Below are 12,280 nucleotides of genomic sequence, written 5' to 3'. Positions count from 1 at the left end.
CGTTCGCTTCAATCTGTTGTTATAATCGAAATTTAAAACTTCTCTCACAAAAAAATTATTATTTTTTGCACATTTTAGGATCATTATTTCAATGCTGCTGATTATATTTGAAAACACGTTTTTAAAGGTTTTGCAAATGTAATAAATGTTTGTATTTGTACAATGTGAACATAAAATTGGATCTACACATAAAATATCCAATCACTAAAAGTGTGTTATGTATTATTGTTAGTAATAATGAAAAAATAATGCGATTGTTGCCGCTAGTTATTTTCAAATGTGAATGGTTAATTCAAATATTGTGATATTTTTTTGACTTACGTCGTGCAGCCAAGTAAGTTTCCTCCACTGGGGGTTGGCAGTAACTCGACACTCGAAGTAGACGTCGTCGCCTTCCTTGATGTCATCAGCATTAAGCGTGCTCCCCAAATGGAGCGACACTTGCGGGGGGTCTGAAACAATACGCCATTGTCAAGTCTGACAGCAAAAACTGCTGCTCCCAGAGATATATAAATCATTGATAGACTGTTGTGTGTTCTGACTCAGATTCATAAACAATAGACCAAGAAAATGAACAGATTCTAAGAAAAGGCCGACCCCCCCGACCAACTCCAGGGATTACTTAATCCAATAAAAAAGCTTGTTTGCAACTAAGTCATTGTTGAGAAAAACTAATTTAGTTCTGAAGTAATTTGCTGCGTCTTAGAACTTAAAAACTAACGATTCAAAGACATCTAGTGAATCTCTTCTGTTTGCAGCAATATTAGTAAAACTTCGGTTGTAGTACTTAGTTTGCAATAGATTTCATTGATTAAAAACCTTCCTCCAAAGCTCATTAATAAGTTGTAGCTAAGCCCCAAAAAAATTACTATAGACTTACGAGAAAAGATTCAGAAACAATAAATCAAAGCTTTAGTTAGCAAAGAACGAAATAACAAATTTTATTCACGATCACAACGTAATAATCAAATTACCTTGTTATGTAAAAAGTTGGAAAGTATGACATTTAAACTTCGTTTAACAATTGATACGAAATATACAGTTCAGGTTGGAAAATGGCCATCCCAAGGAAAAAATTGATAACTGTCATATGTTTTTCAAACTTTGATAAATACTTATTATTGGCTTTCTGTTCTTTAAGAAAAATAATTTTAAATAAAATAGTATACAAACCTTGGTGGTCGTTGCTTCATTTCGGCTTATTGCTAACCGCGGCGCAAATCCACTGGCGCACTGGTGTAGTAGAGTTATTAATCAACATGATTATTTTTTAGGAGTACTATTATTAAACTTGAGTTTATAAAATAATTAATGTCTTTCCATCGCTGTAATATCAAATAAAAAAAAAACGTAAAGTCGAACAGTTTAGCGGCGAGCATGCTGCAATGCTATTCTAACTAAGTTGTTGATTGTTCGGCTGACTTTTAGTTCAGACTGCGATAACTGACAATTTACTGTGATTTAAGTCTACATTCAGTAACCAATGCATGCAAAATGAATTGTCCGCTTCACCGATAAAACCTACATGAATCCGAACAGTGGTACCTTCCACCTCGGTATGTAATGTACTATAATTTTAAACAAATAAGGGTTTATACGGATGAAAAAACTTGAAATAATGTCAATTTTTTTTTAATTAAAAAGTGTAATTTCTTTTTTGGGAATTTATTGAAGAGAAAAAAATAAACAGTTCGTGCTACGCACTCATTCCAGAAACTCATGATCAAGAATTAAGAGCACCATTTTTGTATTTACATAATAAGAAATAAATATTATTGTTTTCTTCTTTAAAGCTATGTGTATTGTAGGAGAATAACAAAAAAAAAGGAAAAATAAAACCTTTATTACATCTTTGCTAACTTGTTACATAAAAATTTAAAAAGATAAATAAATTTAAGCAATAACAATATACACTCACGGACACTAAATTCGATCCATTATTTTTATTTAATTTTTCTCAACTAATTGTTGTTCTACAAGTCAGCAATTTTTTGGGAACTTTAAATTACACATTTTAAAACAAGTATAAGTAAATAAAAACCAGCTTAAACTAAATAACAGTTTTTTTTATTTTTTCAATAATAAAAAAAATGCAAAATTTTACAAAAACATTAAATCTTGAATTAACACCTAACAAAGAGTTAAGACTTAAACTAAGTTTAAAATTGTATGTTGCCTCCCCTTGCACGAATTACAGCTGCCATTCTTCTTGTCATTTCTTCAATAAGATGTTCAATCGCTCTTTGGTCAATTTCTTTCCAAATTTGGATTACTGTTACACTTAGCCTTCTCAAAGTAACAGGAGCAGGAACTCTACGTCGAACCTTTCTTCCCACCATGTACCAAATGTGTTCAATGGGATTTAATTCAGGGCTTGGCGCTGGCCATCTCATACGTTAGATTTCAACCTCGTCTAGGTACATACGTGAGCAGTGTGAGCACGTGCATTACCGTGCATTTAAATGAAATTTTTACCAATAAATGGTGCATAAGGCACAACATAGGGTTTCAGAATATCTTTGATGTACCTATTAGAAGTTATTGTTCCTCTGTCTAGTTTCCAAACTAATGCCACCCCAGACAATAATAGAGCCTCTTCCAAAACTCAGCCTTGGGACACTGTGCAAATCTTTCTCCGGATCGTCGCCAAACTCTTTGTCGTCTATCTGGAGAATGAAGACCAAACCTCGACTTATCAGAGAAAAGATCTCGGCTCCAATCAGCAGCACCCATGTTCATGAGCAAAACGTAGTCGCTCGACTCGATGCTCTCTGGTCAATTTGGGGCCATTTGCTGGTCTCCTTGCAACTATCCTTTTTTTTGAGTCTTCTTCTTACTGTTCTTTCGCTTATTGTCACACATCTTACCTCTTCCAACAAGTTACAAGCATGAACAGCTCTTGTGTCCCTATTTATCAATACTTGCAGTGTGAGAAAATGATCATATCGAGCTGTGGTACATTGCTTTCTTCTTGCTCCAACTGTCCTATTGTAGCCCCCAGTTTCGCGAAACCGTTCTACAGCTCTCTGCACCTTGCACCTCGAAACTCCAAGAACTCAAACTACGTAATATTGCGATCTACCATCTTGAACTAGAGCAATTGCTCTAGTCGCGTCCGTTGGATTTAGCATCATATCTACTTTTAGAAGGCTAAATTACTTGCTTCTCAAAAAATGACAAGAATAATTACAAAGGGCATTAAAATAGGTTTCACAATAAAAGAGGATTGGAAAAAAGTTTTAAAAAAATCCTCAAAATTTTATCGTTCGCTCATTTTTTTGTTTGTTGGTTTTAACAATAGTTGGAAATATATCTTATTTCTGTTTAAAAGTTCACTGACCAAAAAAAAATCGAAAACGTTTTCGAGAAAATAAAGTATGGATCGAATTTCATGCCGGTGAGTGTATTATGTTATTAGAAGTAAAAGTGATAGTTTATGTAGCGAAGCTGAACGTTATTTTGCCAAACGCAGTAAAGTAAATAATTCAACTGAGCCTTTTTTGCCACTTTTACTATACCATTACTATACCACTAGTAAATGAACAAAATAATCAAGACGCTTTGCAATGAAATTATGTTTAATAATTTTAGTTATCCACTAGTGGATGACTAGTGCAGTTGGTTGTGCAAAATGTCGAATGCTGATAATTTACAATGTGCCTCTTCAGAAACTGCTGAAGCAGTGTAAAAGACAAGAAAGAGACACCATTGGTAAATGTCATGGTAAAAGTAAAAACGCTTAAGTAAAAAAACAGAGTTTTTACTCCACGCCTGAAAGATGTCATGAAAAAAGTCAAAGTAAAAAAAAAAGTAAAAAGTTAAAGATAAAAATATTTAGTTATAACAATTATTTGAATATTTGTGTCTACAACGTTTTGGTGCAAAAAGCAACAACTAATTACTTTCATTTCTTCACCATTCTATTGGTTCCTGTGAGACTATTAATACATATATTTCTTAAAAAAAGACAACTATTTACATAATAGTTTGTAGAATAAGTAATCCGGCGCATCCACCATTTTTGTTACTTAGTTTAATAAAAGAGTTATAGCGACTGTTTTTTTTAAATCTGGCGTCAAAACTACCTATGAAAGTTTGATTGTAAATGAATCATCGTATTGAAAGTTGATAATCTGACATTTGACACCTTGCCGAGCGTATTGTGGTCCGTTCACAACACACTCATTTCACCGCCAACTATGATGCCAAATTAAAATAAACACCCATTATAAACAACATTACTGATAATTTTTAGTAAAATAAAAATAATTTAATTAAATTAAAAACTGTTTGCGTGTTGATTTGTGTATAAACACTTCTCAAATGGGAATGTAGGTGGGAAACAAAGGTCTTAACGACTTTGCCGGCAGTAACAATTTTGTCGACCCAATTTTATTCATACTTTAAAAGTGTACTTACAAACGACGTCAATTTTCCACGATGTTTCGAGAAAGAGCCCTGTGACGTTGGGATTTTCAGCTCTGCATGTTATGGATTTTCCATCGTCCTCGGTCGTCGGAATGAAAGTTAACTCACTTATTGTTACATTTTCTCGCGTTTCTTGCTGAAAATAAATGAGGAATTATAGACCAATTAATTTAAATTTTAAAGTAGGCTATATTATTTGAATATTCTTTGCAACTGTACAAAATGAAAAGTTTACTTTTACACAGGGATTTCGGTAAGAGTCGAGATATTAAAATAAGAAGTTATGATGAACAGCCAACGGAAAACTAAAGTTTGTTTGGACGTACGGCAAAATTTACGATCGACCAAAATCGAAATGAACGTTCCAACTTATGGAATAACGCTTTTCATCGGTCGTATATCAGACTCCACATTTACAACTCGGATCAATTAAACTTTGCAAGACTCGGAGATTTTTATTGGAGAATGCGACCGCAAAAGAACGAGCTCTTCAAATTGCGTAATTGCTAACAGCTTTCGCCTGACGTCATCACAACAATTATGCTCAACTTTGTTCTTTCCCTTCTTTGTTCGCACTTAAAATTATAATTATTAAATTTGTTAGAGGCAATTATTGACAGGGGCCTAATATTAGGGCACGCTTAATCCCCGTTTAATAAAGTTCTACGCAGCCATTATCGGATAATGTCTCTTCTGAAATTCATATTAAGTTTAATCAAAAAACAATTTTTTTCAAAGAAATTAAGCCAATGAAAAAAAAATTACTTTTATGAAAAACATCCTTTTAACTACACAGTTAAATTGCAATTTGCAAACGTACACACGTTTAGAATGTTGCAAATTTGGTTTTTCCAAATAAAAGTTTTATACGATTCACAAGATAATAACGCGATGTAATAAAGACCGGCTAATAATTTAGCTGATAACGGCTTTTATGGATATGCTGCATATTTTGTGATGCAGATACAAAACCAAACTTTAATAATAGTGTAGACGTTGTAATTAGTTTTAATAAAAAATGGTCTGAAATGGGGACTTTCACAGCTTGAATCCTTTGTATCTTAGCACTATCACCAAACTTTAACTAAACTGATTTATTTGTTTTAAAGCTGCCAGTGAAAAGATTTACTTCAATTGATTACTTTTACAAAAATAAGCTACAACACAAAGTACACTTCATATATGCATTTACGTAATATGTATAAGAATATATGTATGTATTTTGTATTGCATTTTATTTTTTGTAAAAGTTATCATTTTATGTAAATTAGTTTTTAATTCAGAATGTTGCTAGAATTTTATACGGTCAATTTTGATGCAAAACCTTTATAAAAAATAATGGAATGTACGTGCAAAATTAAAGATATTGGTGTAATTTGGTGGTAAAAAGCTCGGTATGAAAAAAATGGAATGCAATTAGTCTGAAGAACAATCTTGACTTCCGAGCAATTGCAGCTTAACAAAGAAAGGCAAAAACCGCAACCATTTAAAACTAATTGGTTTTATTCTGCCCTTATCAGCAAATAGATCTTTAAAAACAGACGCGGAGGATGTTGAGTGTGTCGCAACAAAAGCTCTGCGAACGGAATAAACGTTGACATTTAAATGTTGGCTCACTCGTGCCGACATTAGAGTTTTACCGAAGCAGTATTTCATAATAATTGTTTCAAAGGCTTGATTTATGCGCACACAACTCAAATTTAATTAAAAACACAAAAGGCCCATCCAGATATGTATGTAAAATGAATTTCGCAGTTCCCTTAAAAAAATGACGCCGATTATGTTACGTTGACAGCTCCGGAGGGAGAATTTTTTGCCAGCACTCAATATTTTGTAGCGAAATGCACAATTTGTACAAAGGATTCCGCATTAAATGATAAAAGAATCGGATATTGTTCAATGGCCCGTCAGCTGTAACGAAACTTGGCAGCAAAGCGATCAAAACATTGGCGTTTGTGTTAAAAAAGTTATTTCTCGGCTCACTTAACAACTCTCAATGTAAAATTTTTTCTTTTGCAAGAACCTTTTTTAATAAAGATACAAATGAGCTCAGATATTAAATGACGCCTTTTATATGCAAATCAAGACGGTTAATACAGCGGAACGGTTCAATTCGAACGAACTGCATTAAAGGTAGTTAAATAGCTTTCGGGATATAAATATTTAGGATTATTGTAATGCGCTGGACTACCTTGTTGCACCAGGTTATAACTACTGTGCTTTACCACTTCTAAAGCAATATAAAATTATTATACATCTGCTTTTGCGGTTTTTAAAGAGAGGATGGAAAAATTTCACAAAACGTTCAAAAACTGTCCGCTTTGATCTTGGTATTGCAAAATGGCTTTAATCTAGTCTTGCAATTCACATTCGAATAAAATAAACATTAATTTTTTACATATTGCTAGGTTGCTTTTCCGAGAACCCTTTGAACAAAAGATGAAAGAAAAACAGACACGAAACAATCTTGCGGTAAGAAGAAAAACCCTAGTTAATTAAAATTTATTTTTAGTTGCCATTAATTATCCAGTGTTTACTGGCAATACAAAACCTAAAATTGAAATACATTCATTTTCAATTTGAAACTCCCCGACCAACACTGAAACCTTGTTAGTTTTTCCAATTAATTCTCTTTTCACAAGAAAGAGATTGCTATCTATAGACACAATGAATGACCCGCAACATAAATCAACTTAAAGAACGATGAAATAATTCCTTTTGTACAAGCGGCGTTTAATAATAAATTACGTAAAGCAAGGAAAAAAAATGCATATTTAACAGCGCGGATTTGCTTGAATAAATATTAGCTCAAGTTCTTTGAGACCGGGAAAAATTAATCTAACTGAGGCATAAATTGGCACGGTGTGTGATAAGTCACGGATTTGAATTTTTTTTGTTACCTTTGACTTGCGAAGTGGGCGTTTGCCTTTATACCAGGTGATGATTGCCGGTGGACGAGATCCTGCAGACTCGCAGGTGACTTCATAGCGCTTGTCGGCCACTAAAGGACTCACCGTTTTCAAGATTCGGACCGTTAAAGGCTTGACTGGAATCGAAATAAAACTAATGAGATTTTCTGACAAACAGATGCTTTTTTATTCCAGCATTAATCTAGATTTATCGGTCTCTAGACATGACAAATCACAATAATTTTTCTCCGAGCCGAAAGAGAACAAGAATCGATACGACTTAATTAAATTTTTATTCTTTTAATCAGTCGAGATTTTAAATATCACTCACGTAGCAAATCCAGCACGACCGAGGCCACTTTGGGCTCAGTGAGAACCGTGTTGACAGCCTGACACGTAAAGATAGCATCCAAATCCTTTCTTGAAATTGAAGTCTTTACTAGTCTGTTCTCGATGACGTCCCCTGCGTTATGTTCCGACTGGTCGTCGACCATTTCCGCGTTTACCAACCAACGCACAGTGGGCTGAGGATGCCCCCCGACTGTCCTACAAGTCAGAGTTATGTCATCGCCCTCTTCATGTGGTCCCACAGTGCCGTTCAGCTGACGGCCCCACTTGTCCAAGATCGTGGGCTGTTCCGGCGGAACTGCAATAAGAAAGAAATGTCCAATTAATTTCGGAGAGGAGACCACAGATTCCCAACGTGTGACCCTAATTGAACGAATGTGGAAAAACGTGACGAGGGATATTTTTCTTGTGGGATTTAATAAGAGCTTTTAAATAAACACAAAGTCTAAACGAGTACAGCTATCGCCGTCAAATATGCAATATAGTGTTATAAAAACAAATAAAACTGCAACAACAGCGCTGTTTGTTAAAGGGTAGTGCAACACGTTCCGGTTAGATTAAATTTACTTTGGTTTGAGTAGGTAGTTTAAATCAGAAAAATGCTTTCATCCAAATTTTTTTACAATTGAAAGCTACGTGAGCTCTATGATTTTTTAAAAGTACTAAATTCAAAATTTTTAAAATACGAGTTATGTGTAGGTACTTTTGACAGATGTGAAAAAAGTATATGTGTTAAAAAGAACATACTAAGTAAGGTGTAAATTATAGATACTGTGAATACTTGATCTCAAAAGTATACTTCATGACTATTTTTTACTGTAAAGAAATAATTTTTTGCGCGATTAGACTCTACGTATTTGATTGTTTACTACGTCTGTTTTCAAGAAAGTTGCTATCCCAAACTCCTAGGTAAGTATTTTGTTTATTGTTTCTAACGATAAACTCGTCGGTGAGCATTCAAAGTCGTCGCCAAAGTATTTTATTATTATTCTTTTTCAAAGTCGTCGCCAAAGTATTTTATTATTATTATTTTTATTAAAAAAACTAACAAAAACCAATCGCGCAAAAAATGTCAACGAACGTTACCGTTCTTGGTGCTTAATATACTATTTCTAGCTTCTTTCGTTAATTTTGACTTAATATTTTTACAATGTACTTGATTTTGAAAAGTTTCCCTCAGAGATTATATTTGTTATCAATTTTTGTTACTCATTTTCAAAACACGTTTATTCGGCGAACAAAACTTAAATTTTTTATGCATTGAAAACCATTAACATTCGGATAAGTTAGTCATCATTCATTTTTTACAACAAGTAATTGATGCTCGCAAACATTTTTAGGAAGTTAAGAGTAATTTAATTTTTGTGTTTTAACGCCGAGTAGCACCGAAGACGCAAGAACCGTTTAAATTCTCACCCTTCACTTAATTAATATCTTAAACCGGTCATTTATCTTCTTAATTAATGATTCCTAAATTAATATCCAATTACGCGTAACGCTCTTGGCAGAAAATTTTTATACAGAGGAAATGTTTTTTCCAATAGAAATTCGATTCTTAAACTCGGACATGTGCCGTATCAAGTCCCATATTTATGGCGAATTACGTTTTATGTAATTAATCACGTCAGTAACATTTTAAATAATGTCAGAGAGAAATGATTCGAAATCATTTTCATTTTTCCGAATTCGGCCGTCTATCTTTCTCAGGCAACGTTGAGCCATTTCGGTGTGTAATTCTGATAAATAACCCCAGATTAAATATAAACATTGTGTTTTGTATTGTGCAACCTCGACATCAGCTCTTATCGTTCCGTTTCTTTCACCTCTTTTGTACCGAACTTCGGCGACTATTTATAAATTTGGGAGGCTTCATACTCGACAGCTTTAAATATTAAATTATCGGGATTAGGGCTCGATTTATTTGGATTTCAAGTCAGCAATGGCGTTGCGTGAAATATTGGACAACTTCAAGTTTTATGAATATTTCATTATTTTAATAAAAATTTTGTTCCACCAATTATACACTACTCGAGGCGAAGAGCAAAAAAGCGGAAAAATAAATGTGCATAAAACAAAGTTACCAAAAATCACTGCCCGTAAATTACTTAAGAGCGGGTTGAGGGTAATTTCTCTTCGAGAATATTCAGAACGTCCTTGTGGACTCGAGAGTGACTACAAGGCTTCATTTAAATAGATAGATGGATGATACAAGTACCTAATGTTAGATGCAGTTGTGCAATACGGGGTAATAAACGTCGACGTTGAATAAGATATACAGGCTGAATTATAATAAACGCCCTAAACCCATAACTCCATTCTTTTTTAAGATGTGACAATACTTCTTGGAACAAAACTGCACAGTTCATTGTTATCTATTGTTTGGGATAAATGCTCAATCAATGTTATTTCCTGTTTTACCGAAAGTAACATCAACTTCAGTTTTTTTTAAATATTTTACCATTTTTAGAATCTTTGTTTATTTGTCTTTTAAAATGTTTTATACTTGAATCGTGCCTGTTAACACATTATTATCCATGACTCATACCAAAAAGTATAAAACCCTAAGAGAAAATATAAACTAACGACATACGAGTATCTCAACATATTATGTTATTGTTTTCTACTGCCTATGTTTTAACAAATACATACAGCCTCTTCCGGCTGGTTAAACCCCACATTAGAAGTATTGGGAGTTCTAACAATGATATTTATCTAAATTTTGTTTATAGCTATAACAGGTTAGGTTCTGCTCAATGAAAATATTTTTAAGATGGCGGCACTCCTTGTTACACCGGAAGTGGATATCAACTTTGTTATTTTAAATACCGTGCGATCAAAAAAATAAATTAGACTAGGCGGTGATTAAAGTCCTTCAGATGGCAATCCTGATTTTTGACATCAAATGTCAGCGGAAACTTTGACAAGTTTGCGTTTTATTCCTTTTGAGTGAAATAATGTTCACTTTAGAGCAGAAAATTTTTATTGCTGAACAAGACGAAAACGGTGAATGGTCATTTTCACTTTCAGTTTGTGTGGAAAATTTCCAGCCCAGATTCCCAGGCAATGTGTTGCCAACTGTAGAATTTAATCGACGCCTGCTCTAATTTATTATTTTTTTTTGATCGCACGGTAGAAAGCTATGTTTTTTATTTAATATATGTATTTTATCTTTCTATTCAAAAATCGATCTCTACCTTTTTTTATTATGTTGAAACCGTATTTGGGTATACGACGAAGAAAGGTTAGATCTTTCCTTTGGTGTATTCATAATTAGAAAAATAATTAACAAACCGCCAAAATGTAAGGTTACGTTTAAGAAATGAAATGTCAAATACCTTTAACTCGATTTTTTTAAATAAAACGCCCCAATATTTTCTTCACTAAATGGAGAAGAATTTACTTCTGCTTCGTTTTGTATTAACATTCCCTATACCTATATTTGATAGTTTTCAAGATATAGTAATTTTTTTGATGTTGTGAGAAATTCATTAGCCATGGCTACTTTAGCATGGGTTGTCATAGAAATAAGAAAAAAATTAAATATCAAAGTTATTTAAATTTAGATTAAATAAATTTTATTTGTATTTACGAAAAGAATAACACAATTGTAAAAAAAAAACTTGGCGTTTTTTATTTGAGAAATATTTCCATACAAACTATACGAAAACTAGTTTCTGCGTTTATCAAAAAAACCTAGGAGTTATAATATCAGAATATAAATTTCTTAATTTTTTCTAAAACAAAGTCTTATTTCTCAATAATTCGATTATGTGGCTTATCAAGTTTTTACAGTAAGCCCTTCAATTTTAAGCATAATGATACTATAAGTTTAAAAAAAAATCAAATATGGTAAAATATACAGGCTGTTCTATTTGAAAAATTTAAGTTGTTACTTTTGGTGAAACAGGAAGCAGCATTGCTTTGGCATCTATCCCAAAAAATAAATAACAATAAACTGTGCAACTTTGTTCCAAGAAATATTGTCATATCTTTAAAGTAATAAAGTTATGGCTTGGAACGTTTTTTATAATCCAACCTGTATAACTAAATTCAATCTTGGCTTATACAAGGTGAATAAAAAGTATTAAACCAAGAGTTTTTTTGTAAACTAACTACTTTACAAAAAATAATTATGTAGTGTGTACTATGTAAAGTGTGACCGTTTATCAAGAATAACATTTTTTGAAATTCCTTTTAGTTTTCAAGTTTTGCAAAACAGTTTTTTTAAAGGCTGTTACATTTTTTTAATTGATGACTATGACCTAAAAATGACTTCGAATGAAATAAAATCGTTTTTTAACCAGTATTTTTTTTGTACATGTGCTTTGGAGTGGTTCCGGATGGATCAAAAAATCCAATAAAAACTCATTTAATTTTTAGTCCAACCGTGTGTTAGTAAAATAACGTAAGAGGTTGTGCGATTGGCAGAGAGCCTTAGGCGAGTCTGGCAAATTGCGCGTGATTGGCTGTTTGTTGGCCATGTGCATTGCTTTTGACTTTCATTTTCTTTATTTCAAAATTGACTCAAAGTTTAGTAATTAAAACCACCTACTATTTTAACATAAATCAGCTGACGCCCCATGCAAATGACTCCC

The 12,280-nt window shown here is 33.0% G+C and overlaps 1 protein-coding gene across 6 annotated transcripts in view; it reads right to left on the bottom strand.

The window, feature by feature from the left end:
• The window catches only part of LOC123012005 (hemicentin-1-like), a 182,806-nt gene that overhangs the window by 32,241 nt on the left and 138,285 nt on the right, over positions 1-12,280 (bottom strand). For all 6 annotated transcript variants that reach the window (XR_006413180.1, XR_006413181.1, XR_006413182.1 and 3 more), the window contains 4 exons: positions 7,669-7,983; positions 7,329-7,474; positions 4,420-4,564; positions 322-452 (listed from right to left, as the gene is read on the bottom strand). Coding sequence is in view for 3 of the 6 variants with exons in the window: in XM_044409749.1 (XP_044265684.1) it covers positions 322-452; positions 4,420-4,564; positions 7,329-7,474; positions 7,669-7,983 (737 nt within the window). In the remaining 3 variants the exon portion in view is untranslated. The remainder of the gene's footprint in view (positions 1-321; positions 453-4,419; positions 4,565-7,328; positions 7,475-7,668; positions 7,984-12,280) is intronic.

Source organism: Tribolium madens, unplaced genomic scaffold, assembly GCF_015345945.1.
Source record: "Tribolium madens isolate multiple individuals breed KSU strain unplaced genomic scaffold, Tmad_KSU_1.1 Scaffold_91;HRSCAF=231;Tcas5.2_LG7, whole genome shotgun sequence".
Classification (NCBI taxonomy): Eukaryota; Metazoa; Arthropoda; class Insecta; order Coleoptera; family Tenebrionidae; genus Tribolium; species Tribolium madens.
The sequence above is the reverse complement of the archived record's forward strand: the minus strand, read 5'-3'. Positions and strand labels throughout refer to the sequence as shown.